Here is a 17,825-nt window from a genome sequence, read left to right as displayed (position 1 = left end):
TCAATAGGTACACATCAAATGACGCCATTCTCACATATTTTAAGAAACATGCATTTCACTAAAGCAAGGAGCATGAACAATAAACAAGCATGTTACTACAATGTTGTTTACGAATAAAAAAAATACATCCATGCATCCATCCATTTTCTACCGCTTATTCGGATCGGGTCGCGGGGGCAGTAGCTTGAGCAGGGACGCCCAGACTTCCCTCTCCCCAGCCACTTCATCCAGCTCTTCCGGGGGTCTCCTCCCGGCGGGACGTGCCCGGAACACCTCACCAGGGAGGCGTCCGGGAGGCATCCGAATCAGATGCCCCAGCCACCTCATCTGGCTCCTCTCGATGCGGAGGAGCGGCGGCTCTACTCTGAGATCCTCCCGGATGACCGAGCTTCTCACCCTATCTCTAAGGGAGAGCCCGGACACCCTGCGGAGGAAACTCATTTCGGCCGCTCGTATCCGGGATCTCGTTCTTTTGGTCACGACCCACAGCTCGTGACCATAGGTGAGGGTAGGAACGAAGATCGACCGGTAAATCGAGAGCTTCGCCTTTCGGCTTAGCTCCTTCTTTACCACAACGGACCGATACAAAGTCCGCAACACTGCAGACGCCACACCGATCCGTCTGTCGATCTCCCGTTCCATTCTTCCCTCACTCGTGAACAAGACCCCAAGATACTTGAACTCCTCCACTCGGGGCAGGATCTCATCCCCGACCTGGAGAGGGCACGCCACCCTTTTCCGACTGAGGACCACGGTCTCAGATTTGGAGGTGCTGATTCTCATCCCAGCCGCTTCACAGTCGGCTGCGAACTGCTCCAGTGAGAGTTGGAGCTCAGCAGAACCACATCATCAGCAAAAAAAATACAAATAAACCAAAAAGGTGTATATTTGCCTGTAGCCCGACACATCACCTTCGGTTGCTTAGCAGGTAAAAATGAGAAAGGAAACATCAGCAATTATTGCCTTATCCTAAATACTTGTTGTTGGATACGACAGTGCTGTACAGGCACCAGTTTTCTGACTCATTATCATTTCTATTACAATATGAAGGCGGTACAATTACTACAATTTTAAAAAGCACTACTCTATCCCTTTATCACACGTCTCTTAACCCAACTGTTCAAGGAAGAAAATACTTTAAAGTCACTGTAGCTCATCTTTGTCAGTCATTGCACTTGTGTAAAAACTTAGCGTGCTAGCAGCTAGCGAGAGAGAAGGATGGAGGGGGAGGGGGAGGGGTGAGAGAGGGCGGGAGAGAGAGAGAGAGAGAGAGAGAGAGAGAGGGAGAGAAGGGGACGGGGACAGAGGGATTTGAGTGCCGTCTAGTGTTGAAAAGGGACAATGCACAATGTATGAAGGAAAAACAAATACAATAGGAATTACACGAGATGTGAGAGGAAATAAAATTAATGTGCGTGATATTTCATACATTTCCGATTACAATGCTCTTGAGAAGCTATAAAATAAAAAGAGAATGAGTACTATTGATTATAGTTTCTCTCTCTAGCCGCTTGTGGACTGGGACCACCAGGTCAATACTGCAGCCTCTTGATACGGTCATGTGAGCCATGACCGGAAAGAGCCTACGTCCAGCCTGCGAGGCATCATTATGCAACAACAATCTAATTTCATGCTCACTGGTTCATTGTCTCTACATTCCTCCTCCATCTATTCTTTCAAGCTGGTATCTAGTGCGCTTCCTCAAGAGACTAGATTCCTTTTATTGCTGATTTACTTTAACAGAGTAAAGACAGAACACATACAGTGGGTACGGAAAGTATTCAGACCCCCTTAAATTTTTCACTCTTTGTTATATTGGAGCCATTTGCTAAAATAATTTAAGTTTATTTTTTCCTTATTAATGTACACACAGCACCCCATATTGACAGAAAAAAACCGGAATTGTTGACATTTTTGCAGATTTATTAAAAAAGAAAAACTGAAATATCACACAGCCGTAAGTATTCAGACCCTTTGCTCAGTATTTAGTAGAAGCACCCTTTTGAGCTAATACCCCCATGAGTCCTTTTGGGACTGATGCAACATTAATTTTTTTTCACACCTGGATTTTGGGATCCTCTGCCATTCCTACTTATAAATCCTTTCCAGTTCTGTCAGGTTGGATGGTGAATGTTGGTGGGCAGCCATTTTCAGGTCTCTCCAGAGATTCTCAATTGGGTTTAAGTCAGGGCTCTGGCTGGGCCATTCAAGAACCATCTCAAGGATGATCAGAAGAAACGGACAGCACCAGAGTTAAACATATGAGTGTCACAGCAAAGGGTCTGAATACTTATGGCTATGTGATATTGCAGTTTTTCTTTTTTAATAAATCTGGAAAAAACAACAATTGTTTTTTTCTGTCAATATGGGGTGCTGTGTGTACATTAATTAGGAAAAAAATGAACTTAAATGATTATTAGCAAATGGCTGCAATATAACAAAGAGTGAAAACTTTAAGGGGGTCTGAATACTTTCCGTACCCACTGTACATACTGTGTATTAGAGTCTCAAACAACAACAGCACTCATATTAATCAAACCATGACGGTTACCTACAATGGCTGCCAGGTTAGTATCAGTCTACTGTACAGTATTCCATTAAAGTAAAGCGAAATTGAGATATCGGGCGCCTCTTGTGGTATGTGCACTGCATTATGTTTATGTTGATAAGCTTATCCTGTGCTTGTGTCATATGAATTTTGAGCATTAAACATGATAACAGGTACAAATGTATTGTAGGAGAAGATACTTTTTTTTAAGCTATTATCACTGACTATAAACCTAAAAACACACGACTTAAGGGCATTTCAATGACAAACTCACTTCTGTTTCGAGAGGCTTATATCCAAGGGCTGCGCATTTTTTGGATTATCAAGCAAAAAGAAATTTGGGAGTAACATTATTAAACTGAAGGGGTACCACTGTTGAGATTACTATTCATGTCGTTCACAACTCAGTTGCAGTACTGTACAAGCTGGTTCCTCTTCTATAAACTGTAGATGTGGATAACCTTAAATTCTAAAATGATGCAAAAATAGGCACTGACGGATTGAACTTAATTGAAGGTACTTCATATTTTGAGACAGGTTTGTATGAATACAAAAAAAAAAAAAAAAAAAAACATGCAATGAGCCAATGCAGGACATCCTGGCTTATGATTTTGTAGATGATTTCATTGAAAAAAAACTTCCTGACTCCCATGAATACTGACACATGGATGCACAAGCGTACACATTTCTGGATTGCTAACACTAGTGGTTATGCAACAGTTACGTGTGAGTACACATTCAAGCCTCGGTGCAATGCAGAGCTGTGAAGAATCAGTGACCTTTACACAACATTCACCCCAGCGCTCCTCAATTTCAGCTAATAATGAAGCAACCCACACAGACAACTCCACAAGTGGAGCTTCAGTAAGGTTTGTGTATAGTAAAAAAAATGCAATTCACTTGCTTTGAGCAATATTAAGAACCAGTGCAAGAATGCAAGTGTGTTAAAGTCTCGTTTAAACTGAAGATGTTTTGAGCTACTTGTTTTTAATTTCTGTAAAAAGCACATCATAACAAAGCCCACGCTGGCAGCCTAACCCCAGCATAGTTGTTTTTAGAGATAGGGAACAGAACAGCAGCCAACAGAGCTGCACAAGTCAAGCTTCAGTGACAACATGGCTCCCACAGAGATCTACAAGCACAGCAAGCAACAGACCAAGACGCTTGTGGTATGAGCCAAAAGCTCACGCTGCTGCATTCTGATAAAGCCAGCTCAGTGACAGACGGTTGTCGAGGGAAGGCAGCACTTCCTGTGCTTGCATTTGGCTTCAGTGAGTGACAAAGACTTCCTGCGAACAATGAGGAGGGAAGAGTGTTTGTTACAGTGCGGGCCGATGAGCGAGTGGGTGCACACATAGTCAAACATGAGGTCATATGCAAACAAGAGGATGCAGGTGTACATGAAGAATACACCCAGAACAAAAGCATTAGCTGCTTGCAGACAGATGACAAACTAACAATCTCAAGTAGAGCATGAAAGGGAAAGAAGGCAGGTCTGTAATCTACGATGCATTCAACTTTCCAACCTCCAACATTGATGTGTACCACAGGGCGCATGAACCTAAACCTAGCTGAAAACAGAAGTCGGTTTGTATTTATTACACAAATCCAGTTATTTGTGCTCTGCAGATTTGCTTCCCATCGCGAGTCGAGCTCAGAGACGCACATGAACTCAGTAGAGCGGACCAAACCTCTGACCTGCTGTTACCTGCCGACATTTGACGAATGTGGAGACTGTCGCTCACTTGTTTGCGCCCTCATGCTGACAAAAGAGGTGGGGGAAAACTAAAACATGCAATCCAAAGCACCAGAGAGTTAGCACGGAAGGTTTTCTTTACTTTGTGTATGTCCTCCTACTTCTTGACACCAGTATTAACAGGAAGGCTGTGAAGGAAACTGAGACAACAATTTGGTGAGAACATACTTTTAGCACAATTGGGGAAAGTCCAAAAGATGCACCTGAACAGACAAAATAAGAACAGTTGTATTTCTTAGCTGCCACTACATAACCTATCCAGATATCTGTCGGAAGTCACCGAACTGGAAGTGCAACATCCTTTTAACTGCTGAACACAACAGAACTAGTGGTGTTCATTGAGTGATGCCCAGACACAGAGAGAAGGCCCCGGATGAACGAAATGGTAGTTTAGCAGAGGATAGTCGGAGGTCAAGAGCCATTGGTCCCTTCCGAGAACTTCTCTCTCCAGCGCTCTTTATGTAAGCTAATCTCTTCCATCTCACTTGGCCTCATTTAGCCAGCTCACAGACGATAATAAATCAGCAGAACACTCCCCAGTGTGTAGAGCCTGCCCAGCATGGCATGCTCACATCCACTGAAATGTGCAAACCCTACACCTAACGTGTCAACTCAGTGTTTACTCTTTTTATAATATGTAATTGCAGTAGAATCATGAGACGTAAAACACAAGCTTCGGTGTGCTGAAGTTGATGTGGCTGCAGAGATATTGACTGCACCGGCCATTCGCTTTCCACCAGTTTGTGTTGTAGGTACACAAAGTATTATAATAGTTACACACGTATAAGGTTATTTTCTGATTCCAAATGGTTCTGCAACAAACTTTGCTCTCTATTAGCAACAATACCAGAAAATGGAATTACGATGTAATGTGCCTTTCCTTTCCGTCTCCTCTGCTGCCTGTTTAGGCAGCATACCAGCTGGGCCTAAATTAGGTGCATCCTAAGGCTGGGTGATCTGGTAAAAAAAAAGGAATTAAATGTATATGTGTGTGTGTGTGTGTGTGTGTGTGTGTGTGTGTGTGTGTGTATATATATATATATATATAAATATATATTTTTTTTAAATCACGATTTTTTTTATATTGTTTGATCTCGATTATTATCACAATTGTTTATATATTTTCAAAACTTTTAAAGCCAGTTTTAAAGCACCTGTACGGAAAAATACAGAAGCTAGAGATTAGTTCAAAATGTTATTCACACCTTTGCGTGACAGCACTCCTACAGTCAATATTACACTTTAAACCGATCTGATCGGCTTGATTGGTAAGAGCAGATAATTAGCATTTTACGCTGATCGGCTTTAATGTCATAATTCGCCGATCCGAACAATGACGTCATTGATCGGCTCCGCAAAAGACTACTTTACTCTGCGTCGCCATCGTGTACAATATATTTGAATCCAAAAGCTTGTTTATTTTTAGCCTTGTCACGTCTGAGACAGACAACATGAAATGTCTGGATCAGAGTACAAGACAAATGTAGTCTTTCAGTCTTTTACGATCACTGGGCTTTATCTTGTCAACTCTAACGTGACCGGATACACTCGCTACCATGGGAATGACGACAATAATGGATCGCGCCGTGTGTATTATAAGAAAAAAATGGGGAAAAACGTGTGGTGGTGGTCACTGGTGATCGGGAGAGGACTTTCATTCAAGGATTGCTTGAGGTATGTTCACATACTTTTAATATGATACGCCTGGCAAGCAGCCAACAAAATGTTATGTAGCCTAGCAAGTGAATGCGAGCACTAACGGTTGTACGCAAACATGCCGGCGTTGTCGAATCATGCTCTAAAGCACAGGTGTCAAACTCATGGCCCGGGGGCCAGATCCGGCCCGCCGCATCATTTCCTGCGAAAGCAAATCATTTGCGTCGACTTCATCTCTTGCTAAAATACCAAAACTGCAGATTGAGATATTGCAAGCATTTTTTTTTTCACCAAATCCCTCTTAAAAATAAATTGAAAAAGTATGACTGAAAATGTATAAAATATTTTTTTACTGACTTCTGATTTCAAAACTAGTTATCTGTTAATTTGTTGCGACTATGCAATAATATTTGGGGATCATACATTTGTATGGGTTCATACTAAGGATGTTCAATATCACTTGTTTTCGGACTGATACCAGTACAAGTATTCACTGATACCAAAACGACTAGTACTTTTGATATATAAAATTTCAATTCACACAATGACAGATAATTGTGAACAAAGATCTTTCTTTCTGACCCACATAATAATTCACCGATGTGTCAAAGGTCGCAGTGTTGTGCCAACTATTGCCGAGTAGGACTTTATGTCAGATTTCTTTTTTTTTTTGTCTTAAGTATCCGTGGCTGGTATCAGCAGCCTTCGCAAGTACCCTCTACCTTGAAATGATGCCGACACCCGGTATCTGCACGATGCCGACACCCGGTATCGGTACTCGCTCATCCCTAGTTCAGTCATAACGGCCCTCCGAGGTAAACCATACCTATGATGCGGCCCACCACAAAAATTAGTTTGACACACCTGCTCTAAAGTTTCAGTGTGTGAAGTAATTTAATTACAGTATATTAGCACCCATTATTTCTGTCATGCTGTCATGTTGGTTTGACCTGACTGATTAGAATAGATGACCTGACTAGAAAATATTTTTGAAGATACTCAGTATACAGTACACAAGTATTTACAGTAAATGAACAAGTCATTTAAATAGACACATGCCCCGTGTGATGACGGCTGAGTTGGACCTGGATTTCGCTATGGACCGGGCCAGCCGAGGAGTCGCAGTTTCTGTTTACTCCCACAATTGGCAACTGGAAGTGGAGCAGGAAAACGACGACTCTGATTGGCTGGTGTCACGCAAATTCCCGCCGCGTTAGAGCAAGAAAATAAGCATACAACTGATAAGAGATTGACGGGAAATGTATCCCGATCTTTGATCTCGATCATATAATCACACAGCTCTACTGCATCCTCTGCTGTTTTCTGACATTTTTTTAAACCCTGGAAAGCATTATTTGGGTCAAGGTGTGGAGAGTGCACCATATAAATTCATTAATATAAATTTCTGATTATTTGCATATAATCGCAACATGCAAACAGATGATACTCCCCAGTGTACGTCCATGTAAACTTACAGTGTTAGATTTATCTTTGTTCACACACACACACAACACGCACGCACGCACGCACGCACACACACACACTTCCTTAAGGGGATATCAGAGGCTTTATGGGGGTTAAATACTTCGTTGTATGTTTTTGTGTGGAGTCAAGTCCAGCTTTAAGCTTCTTTCCCTCACAGCTGAGAAGCCGAGTCAGCAAGTCCCATACAGTCACCCAATCCCAGCAGCGGAAACCAGCTGACCTTCTCAGTCTCGCTGCCTTCCGAACAAGTCAAACATCCTTAAAACATGTCAGTGTTCCTCCTCCATATCCCTTTGTACATCCCAGGCTAAGTGTAAAACTGATGTCCACGAGACATTGTGATAAATTTTAACATAGGTTTGGTATTTGGGCTAGGTTAAGGTTTGGCAATCTCAGCCACGGTCTGAACAATAGAACACAGAGCTGCCAATCTATAGAAATTCACTTCCAGAACAATTTGTCAAAATCTGTCTGAAAGTCCCCAATTTAAAAAATGTTTAACAACATTATTGCAGGACAGTTACTGCAGTACATTATTTAATAGGATATAAATAATTCTGTATACTGTTAAATTGCATGACATAATTATTATTCTATAATCATAATCTTTAATAAATTGTGGCTTCAGTATTTGTTATTTTATAAACTAAAAAAAATGAGTCACAGGAGTGACATCACCTAGATAGGAGTGTAAAAGCAGTTGAAATGGTAAACAATTTTAAATGTTGATTAATGTTCTTATCAGAAAAAAAAGTGTTGCGATGAATCACTTGTTAGATAGTCCTAAAGGGTTTCAAGGACAATATAGCTCAGGAAAAAGGAGAATTTTATCAAATTCACACTTTTTAGTTGACAAACAATATTCAAGATCTTAGGTGGTAAATATTAGTAGGCTAACAAAAGTACAGTGCCACAACTTTCTCCCTTCGTGTGATGGCGACAGGAAGCTTAGGTCATGCGCTGACCGTATGGAAAGGTCAGATCCATAATGGGGAGCTTCTGTGTGCTACCCAACAGTGCTCGCCATAATACTCCCAAAATGCATTCAAGGTATTAAGCTGTATGAAGCTTGGTCTCATGTGATATCTTTTTAAAACTGACACAAACCATAGCTAATTTGCTAAGTTTCTTAGCAGACAAATAGCTGCAAGGAAGGACAAAATCATGCAATCAGGACCCCGCAAAAAAAACTTAAGGACCTTCTACTTCCTGTGCAATGCTGCTAAACAGGAAGTGCACAATAGGAAACAGGTCAAGAGTAGCTCATTCACTCCCTTCTCAGCAGAACGCCTTCAGTAGGACGATTTAGATCATTAACTGCAGTCGTACATTTTCTCTCACTTTTTTAATGCCATTCATTTTGCTCAAACTCCCTGTAATCCCATTTAGAGTGGGTATGTGGGGTAATTATAAACATGCATACAACCGCCAACATGTTCACTTCAACACGAATGCTGAAAGAAGTACTTAACAGCCAAAGGAAAGGGGGAGGCAATAATGATTACAAATTAAGTAAGCATACCAGAAATTAAGTGTGTGGGGAGGGAGGGGGGTCAATGTGTACAGCCTCAAGAATTGCAATGAACTTTCTGAGGCCCGAGCACTCTTGAAGTGTGTGAGCACGAGTATGTGTGCCTTGGACTCGCCTGCCCTGATGCACCACAGAGATCTCTAATCCAATTACACTTCAGACCAGCCTTGCGGCCTAGCTCCAGCCACCAAGGGCAAATCTATCGTGAGCTTATAAACAGTGCTAACAGCCTGCTGGCTATGCACACATCCAGCAGCTCAGCCGAGGCCTAGTTGTCAAAGGATAGCCATGGCTATGTGGAAAGAGTGATCAAAAATCTTTTTTAGATGTACAAAAATCCTAAAATCTTATTTTTAGCTCATTTTTACATATACAGTATGTCCAGCAAGGTCAGTTTTTTTTTTTTTTCCTGGCTGGCATATGGCTCATTTGTCTGTGTTTCTGGCAGCCGGGGCCCCTGCAGTTAAATCTCCCCATGTCCTCTATTGCAGACCTCTGCTGTTTCCAATCTACCGGTAACTCTTTGACCTATGCTGGCGCTTCCTCATCTATCTCCATATCTCACCTATTGCCTGAGCTGGACTATCATTTGCCTCATACACTCTTCACCTCCATTCTAATTTTTTTCGTTTCCACCTTATCAGCATCACCATCTCTCTGTCTTGCGCCAATACATCTGTTAAAAGTAGCCATTAAATTACAGCGTTCAATTTCACGACCTTTAGTTGGAGCGGAGACAAAAATGATGATAGATATGGGAAGCATGCCCCAAAAATCAGGAGTCATTGTAATGTGGGAATATATGAAGAGACATTTTTTGTTTATGGTTTAACCCTGAACACGTGTGTTCATGTGTTGGTCAGTGACTCCAAATTTGGGCAGGGTACAATGAAATCTCAAGACTATCAATGTATTCTAGAGAGAAATGTGCTGCCCAGTGTCTCAGTCACAAGTCATGGGTCTTGCAACAGGATAATGACCCAGAAATACACAGATAAAAACACCCATGAATGGCTAAACAGTGGACTATTCTGAAGTAGACTTCTATGAGCCCTGATCTAAATCCTGAAACATGAAGTCTGGACAAAGCACCCTGGAAACCTGAGACAACTGGAGCAGTTTTCTCATGAAGAGTGGGCTAAAAGCTGAGAGGTGCAGAAGTCTAATTGAAAGTTACAAAAATTGCATGATTGCAGTGATTGCCTCAAAAGGTTGTGCAAGAAAATATTAAGTTAAGGGTACCATCATTGTTGTCCAGGCCTGTTTCATGAGTATGTTTTTTTCAAATACCGGTAATTCCATTGGTATTACTTTTGGCAGATTCAAGTTATTTTCTTTTATTAACAGATGGGTACGAACAATTTTATCCTTGTGTGTATGTGCATCATATGACACTGATTTAATAACCTGAGCTTTGATTTAGGAGAGTAATGATTAGATCAGTGTTCTCCAACCTTTGTTGCTCACTCATCGGTCCCAAAAATCCTGACTGTGTAAAGGCTACTACCTAAACACAAGTGTGGCTAAGAGATTTTTGTACAGTTTAGCCACGTTGGCTAAAAGAGTTTTCATAACCCAGTGCCAAACCTGACTAAGTAAACCATCCATAAAGACACAGGTGATGCAAAGCAAGGTAAGGGTTCATTCAGACGGAGATTGGTTAGGGCTGGGTGGCCCGGAGCTCGCTCCACTGAGCTGCTGCACTTTCCATTCTCTCTCGCTCTTAGTTCAGCATTACCAAGCCATCACTCAAAATCAAGGGAATTAAACATCTGTCAAAGCCTGCCCATTTCACCAGGCAGGAAAAGACACAGGCGTAGCGCATCTGCCTGGTGAAGTATGAAACTAGACAAACAAGGTCCTTCAGCTTAGAAATAATGCTCACTGAGTAGCGTCTGACTTGCAAACAAATTATTAAAGCACACTACCCCCGAGCTGCCCTTGCACAGAAAAGATTTGTCACATATCATGAACTTCAACATCATATTTCTTTATCCTGCCACCATTAGAGAAGTGTCGCTACCAGCTCCAATCGATTCCCGCAGGAGCTTCCTGCTTTCTCGTAAACTGCTCCACCCCTTCTTCCAGCACCTGCTAATGCCTCCAATATTACTTAAGATACCTCATCAAATACTCCAATCCGATCTAAACATCTACCATGCTAGCTTTCTTTCCGCCATTATTATTTGTCCATTCTTCCTTCATACAGTACCTCCACAGGTAGGTCTCTCACGATAATTACAATATCGACTTCTCGTTCGATAAATAAAATGGACACAATAGTTTTTCCAGAGTCGATAAATTGTCATTGTTGTGGTGAGCCAGCGTGCGAATCACACCGTGAGCCGACAGAGTTGGACAGCTGAGTCATTAGCCGGTAGTGTGCTTGTGGAACGCCAGCAGACTGTTACACTCTTGCTGGTGTTGGCTCCATCCAGTACTCCACCGCCTTGCTCCACATGCAGTGCGTGGTTTCACACAGTAGAAACACTTAAGGGAAATAGAACCCTTTGTTTTCGCAAGCTAACAAGCTAGCCTGCGAGCTAACAAGTTGAAGCAAAACAGCTCGCTCCACTGTGGCAAACGATATTTATAAAAAATAATTACAATTCCTTCGCTCCGCGTTGTGTGTATTAGTCCCAAATTAACACAACAGGGGAATCTTAACTGTTTATTCAGCATAACCCCAGTGGCACACGTTATTCAGCCAGTAGTTGACGACAGCGAATGTCAACGTATATTTGATTGACAGGTGCAGGGCTCGCCTTCAACGGACGAACCACACAGAAGCATGTGTTACAACAGCGTTGCTTCGTAGTAAAAGAGCGCGGGCACGAGACTGGCGCAAAATGTGAAAACATGTGGCGCATTGTGAAGCGTAAAACGGCGACACCGGACTGTTGAACAGCTGAAGCTGTACATCAAGCAAGAATGGGAAAGAATTCCATCTACAAAGCTTCAACAATTAGTGTCCTCAGTTCCCAAACATTTATTGAATGTTGTTAAAAGAAAAGGTGATGTAACACGGTGGTAAACATGACCCTGACCCAGCTTTTTTGGAACGTGTTGCAGCTATAAAATTCTAAGTTAATGATTATTTGCTAAAAACAATCCAGTTTATCAGTTTGAACATTAAATATCTTGTCTTTGTAGTGTACTCAATTAAATATAGGTTGAACATGATTTGCAAATCATTGTATTCTGTTTTTATTTGTTTAACACAACGTCCCAACTTCATTGGAATTGGGGTTGTATGTTTATTTTTAAAAACGCTTGATGAAAACAACTTAGAAGTAGTTAAAAACAAGATCTCTGTTGCATCCGATCTCCGTCGGAACCCAGCATATTACGCCCTGTGTAAACGATGACGTCACCACGTATTTACGTCAAGACGAAGCATGCACACACACAGCTTTTCCCAGCTCTATACCAAATGCCGAAAATTTACTTCTCAACAGTTTGGCAAAAGGAATAGTCCACCCCTGTGAAATCGAATGAAATTCCATTCAGATTCGCCCTGTTTATTAGTATTGCGGTTTTTATATGGACCACTTTTATTTGGTTTGGGCTTCAAAACCGATTATACTCGGAATAGAAGGTTCCATGTAAACCAGGCTAGTCTTGCAGCTCTTTATTCTTTATTGCAGACCGAGATCATATCACAGAGTAAAGAAAAACTATTTAAAGAAAAACTATTTAATAGAGAAACAAGAAAGGAAATTACATTAACAATAATAATAATAATAATAATAATAATAATAATAACAATAACAAAGCAATAAATTAAATAAATAACATGGGTCAGCCTAATTTTTCATGATTTCAGAGGCATTTAAAAAAACCAATATCATTTATCTTGGTATTTTTTGGGAACTATATTATCTTAAAAATATTGTTATTGTAACCGGCCTATCCACAGGTTTTGACACAGTTAATATAGTCAAAATACCAGTAGGAAATATACAGTTAAAGATTTTTTTTTTATGGCAATGGTTTGAATATGCAACAGACTTACATTATTGTATAAGGGACCATTTTTTTAAATCCTACTAAACTGGGATGATCAGCATCCCGAACAAGATTGTGTTTGACCGTCAAGGTTCCACTGTATAATGAAAGTGAACCTCCTCAAATTGAATGGATTGAGCAAGTATTTGGGTCAGTACACAACATAAGTCTTCGACAGGCAGTCAGAAACCAGCTGTCAACACTTCAAATATGCCATCAGCCTTTATCAGCAGACACGCGACATGACATGAATTCCCAACATACTGGACAGTAAGTATGACTGTTTGAAAGTTTGAGCATCACACAAGATATGGAATTTGAGAAGGAAATTGCGTCAGTGTTTATTATTTTTCACAGTGATCATCCACTGGACCAGGGGTGTCAAACTCAATCGCACAATGGGCCAAAACTCAAAGCAAAACCTTATAGGTCGCGGGGTCAACAGGATAAACATTTATTGAACATACTAAAACTAAACGGTTTGTACATTAATATGAACCGAAACAGACAATATACAATATTATTCCCAAATGAATCCTAAAGATAACAAAGCTTCAAATGACTTGCATAAAATATCTCAAATTTATACCAATAAAGGAAACGTGAGCGTGTGGCAAAATAAAAGAAAGAAAACAAAGAAACATTTTGTATTTCAAGAAAAGTTTAAATAATCCATCCATTTTCTGTACAGTTTATCATCACGAGGGTTGCGGGCGTGCTGGAGCCTATCCCAGCTATCTTCGGGTGAGAGGCGGGGTACACCCTGAACTAGTCGCCAGCCAATCGCAGGGCACATACAATCATTCACGCTCACATTCACACCTACAGGCAATTTAGAGTCCTCAATTAACCTACCATGCATGTGTTTGGATGTGGAAGGATTTGAACCCCGGTCCTCAGAACTGTAAGGCAGATCTGCTAACCAGTCGTACACCGCGCCGCCGAGATTTAAATAATAAAATAAAAATGTCAAGTTTCTTTGCTCTTATGCTATTTTGTCAGCTGCTTTTTAGCTGCTTGGCATCTTGTCTTCAATTCTCAGGAAGGACTGTAGGTGGTCATCAGTGAGGCTACTCCTATGTGATGTTTTGCTAATATTCATCACAGAGAAAAGTTGCTCACACAGATTTGTGCTGTGCTGATAAATGTTTAAAGACTACATTACCCAGAAACCTTACTGAAGAATATCTAACCGAGTGATTCCCAACCAGTGTGCTGTGGTACTTTGGATGGCATGAGAGATCAACTGATGTGCTGTGGGAATTGTCCAGTTTTTGCTTCATTGGTCCAAAAAATCTGCATTTATAAATACAATAATTTATCAATTTGTTTTTCTATGCCAACAATGTATAGTGACAAGCAAAACAATTAAAATGCTTCTCCAATTGATGGTAATTAAGCTGTGTATCCACTTTTTGTGACATTTTTGTTTTTCCTCACGTAAAATATGTGCCTTTGCTCAAAAAAGGTTGGAAAACGCTGATCTAAACCCTCATTGTACGCATCACGTACACACAAACCTTCATGCGGCCATCATTCCTCTGAAGAAATGAGTAACACTGCACCTCTTGCAGAGCAGAAAAACACAATACACACCTCAATGAATTCAACTTTTTGTTCATTTAGTCATCAAACTGCGCTCTGTTCTATGGGAGTACTATTGGAAATCTTTGCAACATGATTGCACCGACACCAGCTGACAATGTCCTTTCATGCACATTTGAATTTTCCTTTAAGGGCTGATTTTCTGCAATATAACAAACAGTGATAAATATAAGGGGGTCTAAATACTTTCCGTACCTACTGTATTTGTCCCGCTGGCAAGCCCTAAAATTCAGTGAGTTACTGAAGGAGGTGAATGGGTGTCAAAATACATTTATCACTTTTTGCCTTTTACAACTTGAGACAAGTCGCTGCAACGCAAGAATTAGAATCCCAAACGTCCAAAACAAGCAGCTAAGCTTGGTAAGAAGAGTACAACTGACCTTTTATTACCACAAAAATAATGTTGTTTTTTTTTGTGATATCTAAAATGCACAAGACATGAATAAGAATGACACTAGTGTGAACTAGCTCATATTGTGGCTGCATGCGAATTTTATCTCTCAGCCAAAACATCACATGGTGTAAAAGCAGCCCAGACAGCAGTCCGCCACTCCTCTCTGCCCTGCCCTGACTGCTTTGTAGTGTGTGTGTGCGCGCGTGCAAACAAAACAAACAAATAACACTGCTGATCGACTGACTTGGACAGTTCATGTATAGACAATAGTTTTGGTTTCTATTTTGTGCAATGTACTTGTACGTGTAGAGAAAGTACGTCTAAGAAGAAGAAATGTAATTACATCTTCTCTTGCATCCTATATATATTACATATTTATATTTCCTATTTCACCATTGTGGCACTAATAAAGGCTATCTTATCTTACAAATATTTATTATTTATAATAATAATATACTTTTAACCTTCCCACATTCTGAAGTGACGTACGCAGTGACGTACGATACGATTGTACGATACGATTCATTTCCGGTTCAGATGCGGCATCCTGTGAGGATGTGTATTATTTTATTTTATATTTGTATCTCTAACACGTATTAATTGGCCTGTTATTTTGTTGTTCAATGTCGGCCACTCTCTGCGAAACGCGTTTCCAGCCAGACCTGTATGACAAATGTATTAATAATGTTAATGTTTCACCAAATCCCTTATTTTGATGTTTTGCGACTGCTTGTAATGGCTTTGACATCATCTTCGCCGATCCACTCCTCGTCGTCCCTTCGTGCCACTTTTGGAAGACGTGTAGCCTATTCGCTACAATGGAGGCGATGATCAGTGACTTCCAATGCACAGGACGCAAAGAGAACTTTCACCTTCGCGGCTTGGCAGCCAGGGGGCATAATAAAATAGCGTCCACCAAGCAGCTGTTCAATGTGGACGCGCTGGTAACGTCAGACGCTGGATTATTTTATTTTTTTCCACTATCCGGAACAATCAGTGTTATGGCCGTAACGAGTCAACGTTCAGTGATTTCTGTAACAAAATAGGGACGTTCCGTAATTTCTGAGTTCTGTTGTATGTATTTTTTTCCCAAATAGGAAATGGTGCACAGCTTTTGAAATTAACAGCAGCGATAAATAAACAACAAATTATTTTTGAGAGCACAGATTTCTCACCAAGGAAAAAATGTTTGCCTTTAAACATTTGTTAATACCTGATGCTTTTCAAAGGTCATTTCCCCTGAAAGACTGTTTGTGGATATTTATAAGTATTTATCTAACTCGTTTACCCTGCCAGGGTAGGGTACATATTTAATGGTGTGCACCCTTGTCTTAAGGAGCACTCCTTCCCACCCACCCCCCAATATCTGGAACAATCAGTGTTACGGCTGTAACGAGTCAACGTTAAGTGATTTCCGTAACAAAATACGGACGTTCCGTAACATTTAGCAGCTGTGCTTTTACCTATGGGGGAGCCTAAATGATGTTGTGTATTGCAGGAAACCGACCACACTGGTAGCCCTTAGACGTGAACTTGAAAATGCATCTGCAGCAATCAATTGGTTTCCAAAGCAGTAGTTACCCGTACACATACATTTCTGGAAGCAAATGGTCACCACTTTGAGCACCTCTTGTATTAGTTGAGGCCAAAGGTAACTTGTATTAATCTCGTGTGGTATTAAAATATTTATGCTAGTTATCCTATCCCTGATGTGTGTATACATTTTTTGGGGATGACTCTAGTTCTGGGAACTATTTCATTAAATCACGTAGGTTTACCAAGCTTTACGTTGCTCTATTATCGGCTGCCGGATGCCGATATCCGTCAAAATACTGAATATCGGTGCGGATCATCAGACCGTCCGATAATCGGTATATTCCCAGCAAAGGTATAAGTGGAATTTTGTGGCTTTATTTTGTCCCATTGTGATACTTAAATTTTACTCTATTGATTTTTGGACATACAGTTGTTATGTTCATCCTCAGGTTGTTAATGCGTCGAAGGGCGCTTTAAACGTAAGCATGTGTAGTTATGTTTAAAAAAAGGCTATTTTTCTAACAATACATATTGTCTACAGTCTTTGTTTTTAACTTGTATCATGAGTGGTGTTCGGGTCCCAGGGTGACAACAGTTGAGAACCACTGGCAGCCTGAGAAGGAGCACCTTGCACTCGGGCTATAAACTTAGCTGTGCATAACAGCCTTAGCAGGACGCTGCTAATGTTAGCCACTTTGCTTTGCTGTCATTGCTATAAATACGCAACCCTTGCCGCAGACTGTCCTCGACGAAGACAAGACCTAATGTGGGTGTTGTCGTTTTAGGGCAGACGGCAACACGCTGCAAAGACACGTAAATAAAAACTGTAGCTCCTTGGTTAAATCGGTTTCTCATTGCAGGTGAAGCCCGCTTGCCAGCTTAACTATCGAGCTAGCCTCACCGGGCTAGGCTAAGCTAAGCTAAGCGACATCATACATTTAAGGCGAACTGTAGGAGTACTCAACACGACAGTATACGGGAATTGTGACAAATTAAGGCGGCGACAATCCCAAAGTGTCACTAATAAAAAAAAAAAATAGTGGGCAGGTGACCTGTCAAATGAAAGGAAGCGGAGTGTACTCACCCCATTAACCAGTCCATGGTGCTGTGTGGAGCTAGCGTAGCTAAGGCTAGCTAGCAGGGGATAACACCAGGAGTCGGAGGCGACTCCCCCCCTTACTTTACCCGGCCGACTGTCTCGCTGCCCGGCTTGCCTTGCGCCGCCGAGTCCCGTCGCTCGCTCTCTCCGGGGGTCAGTTGACTCCCACCCCCACCCCCTTCCCCCCGGCCGCCCAGACAGAAAACG

The 17,825-nt window shown here is 41.3% G+C and overlaps 1 protein-coding gene across 1 annotated transcript in view; it reads right to left on the bottom strand.

Annotated features, from left to right (window-relative positions):
• Window positions 1-17,825, bottom strand: part of mob2a (MOB kinase activator 2a) — a 63,497-nt gene extending 45,672 nt beyond the window's left edge. Inside the window, exon 1 of the mRNA XM_061676718.1 lies at window positions 17,604-17,825. Within this exon, the coding sequence (XP_061532702.1) occupies window positions 17,604-17,620 (17 nt within the window). The 5' untranslated portion in view covers window positions 17,621-17,825. The remainder of the gene's footprint in view (window positions 1-17,603) is intronic.

This window comes from Phycodurus eques, chromosome 5 (genome assembly GCF_024500275.1).
Source record: "Phycodurus eques isolate BA_2022a chromosome 5, UOR_Pequ_1.1, whole genome shotgun sequence".
In the NCBI taxonomy this organism is placed as follows: Eukaryota; Metazoa; Chordata; class Actinopteri; order Syngnathiformes; family Syngnathidae; genus Phycodurus; species Phycodurus eques.
Note: the sequence above shows the minus strand (reverse complement) of the source record. Positions and strands in the feature narration are given on the sequence as shown.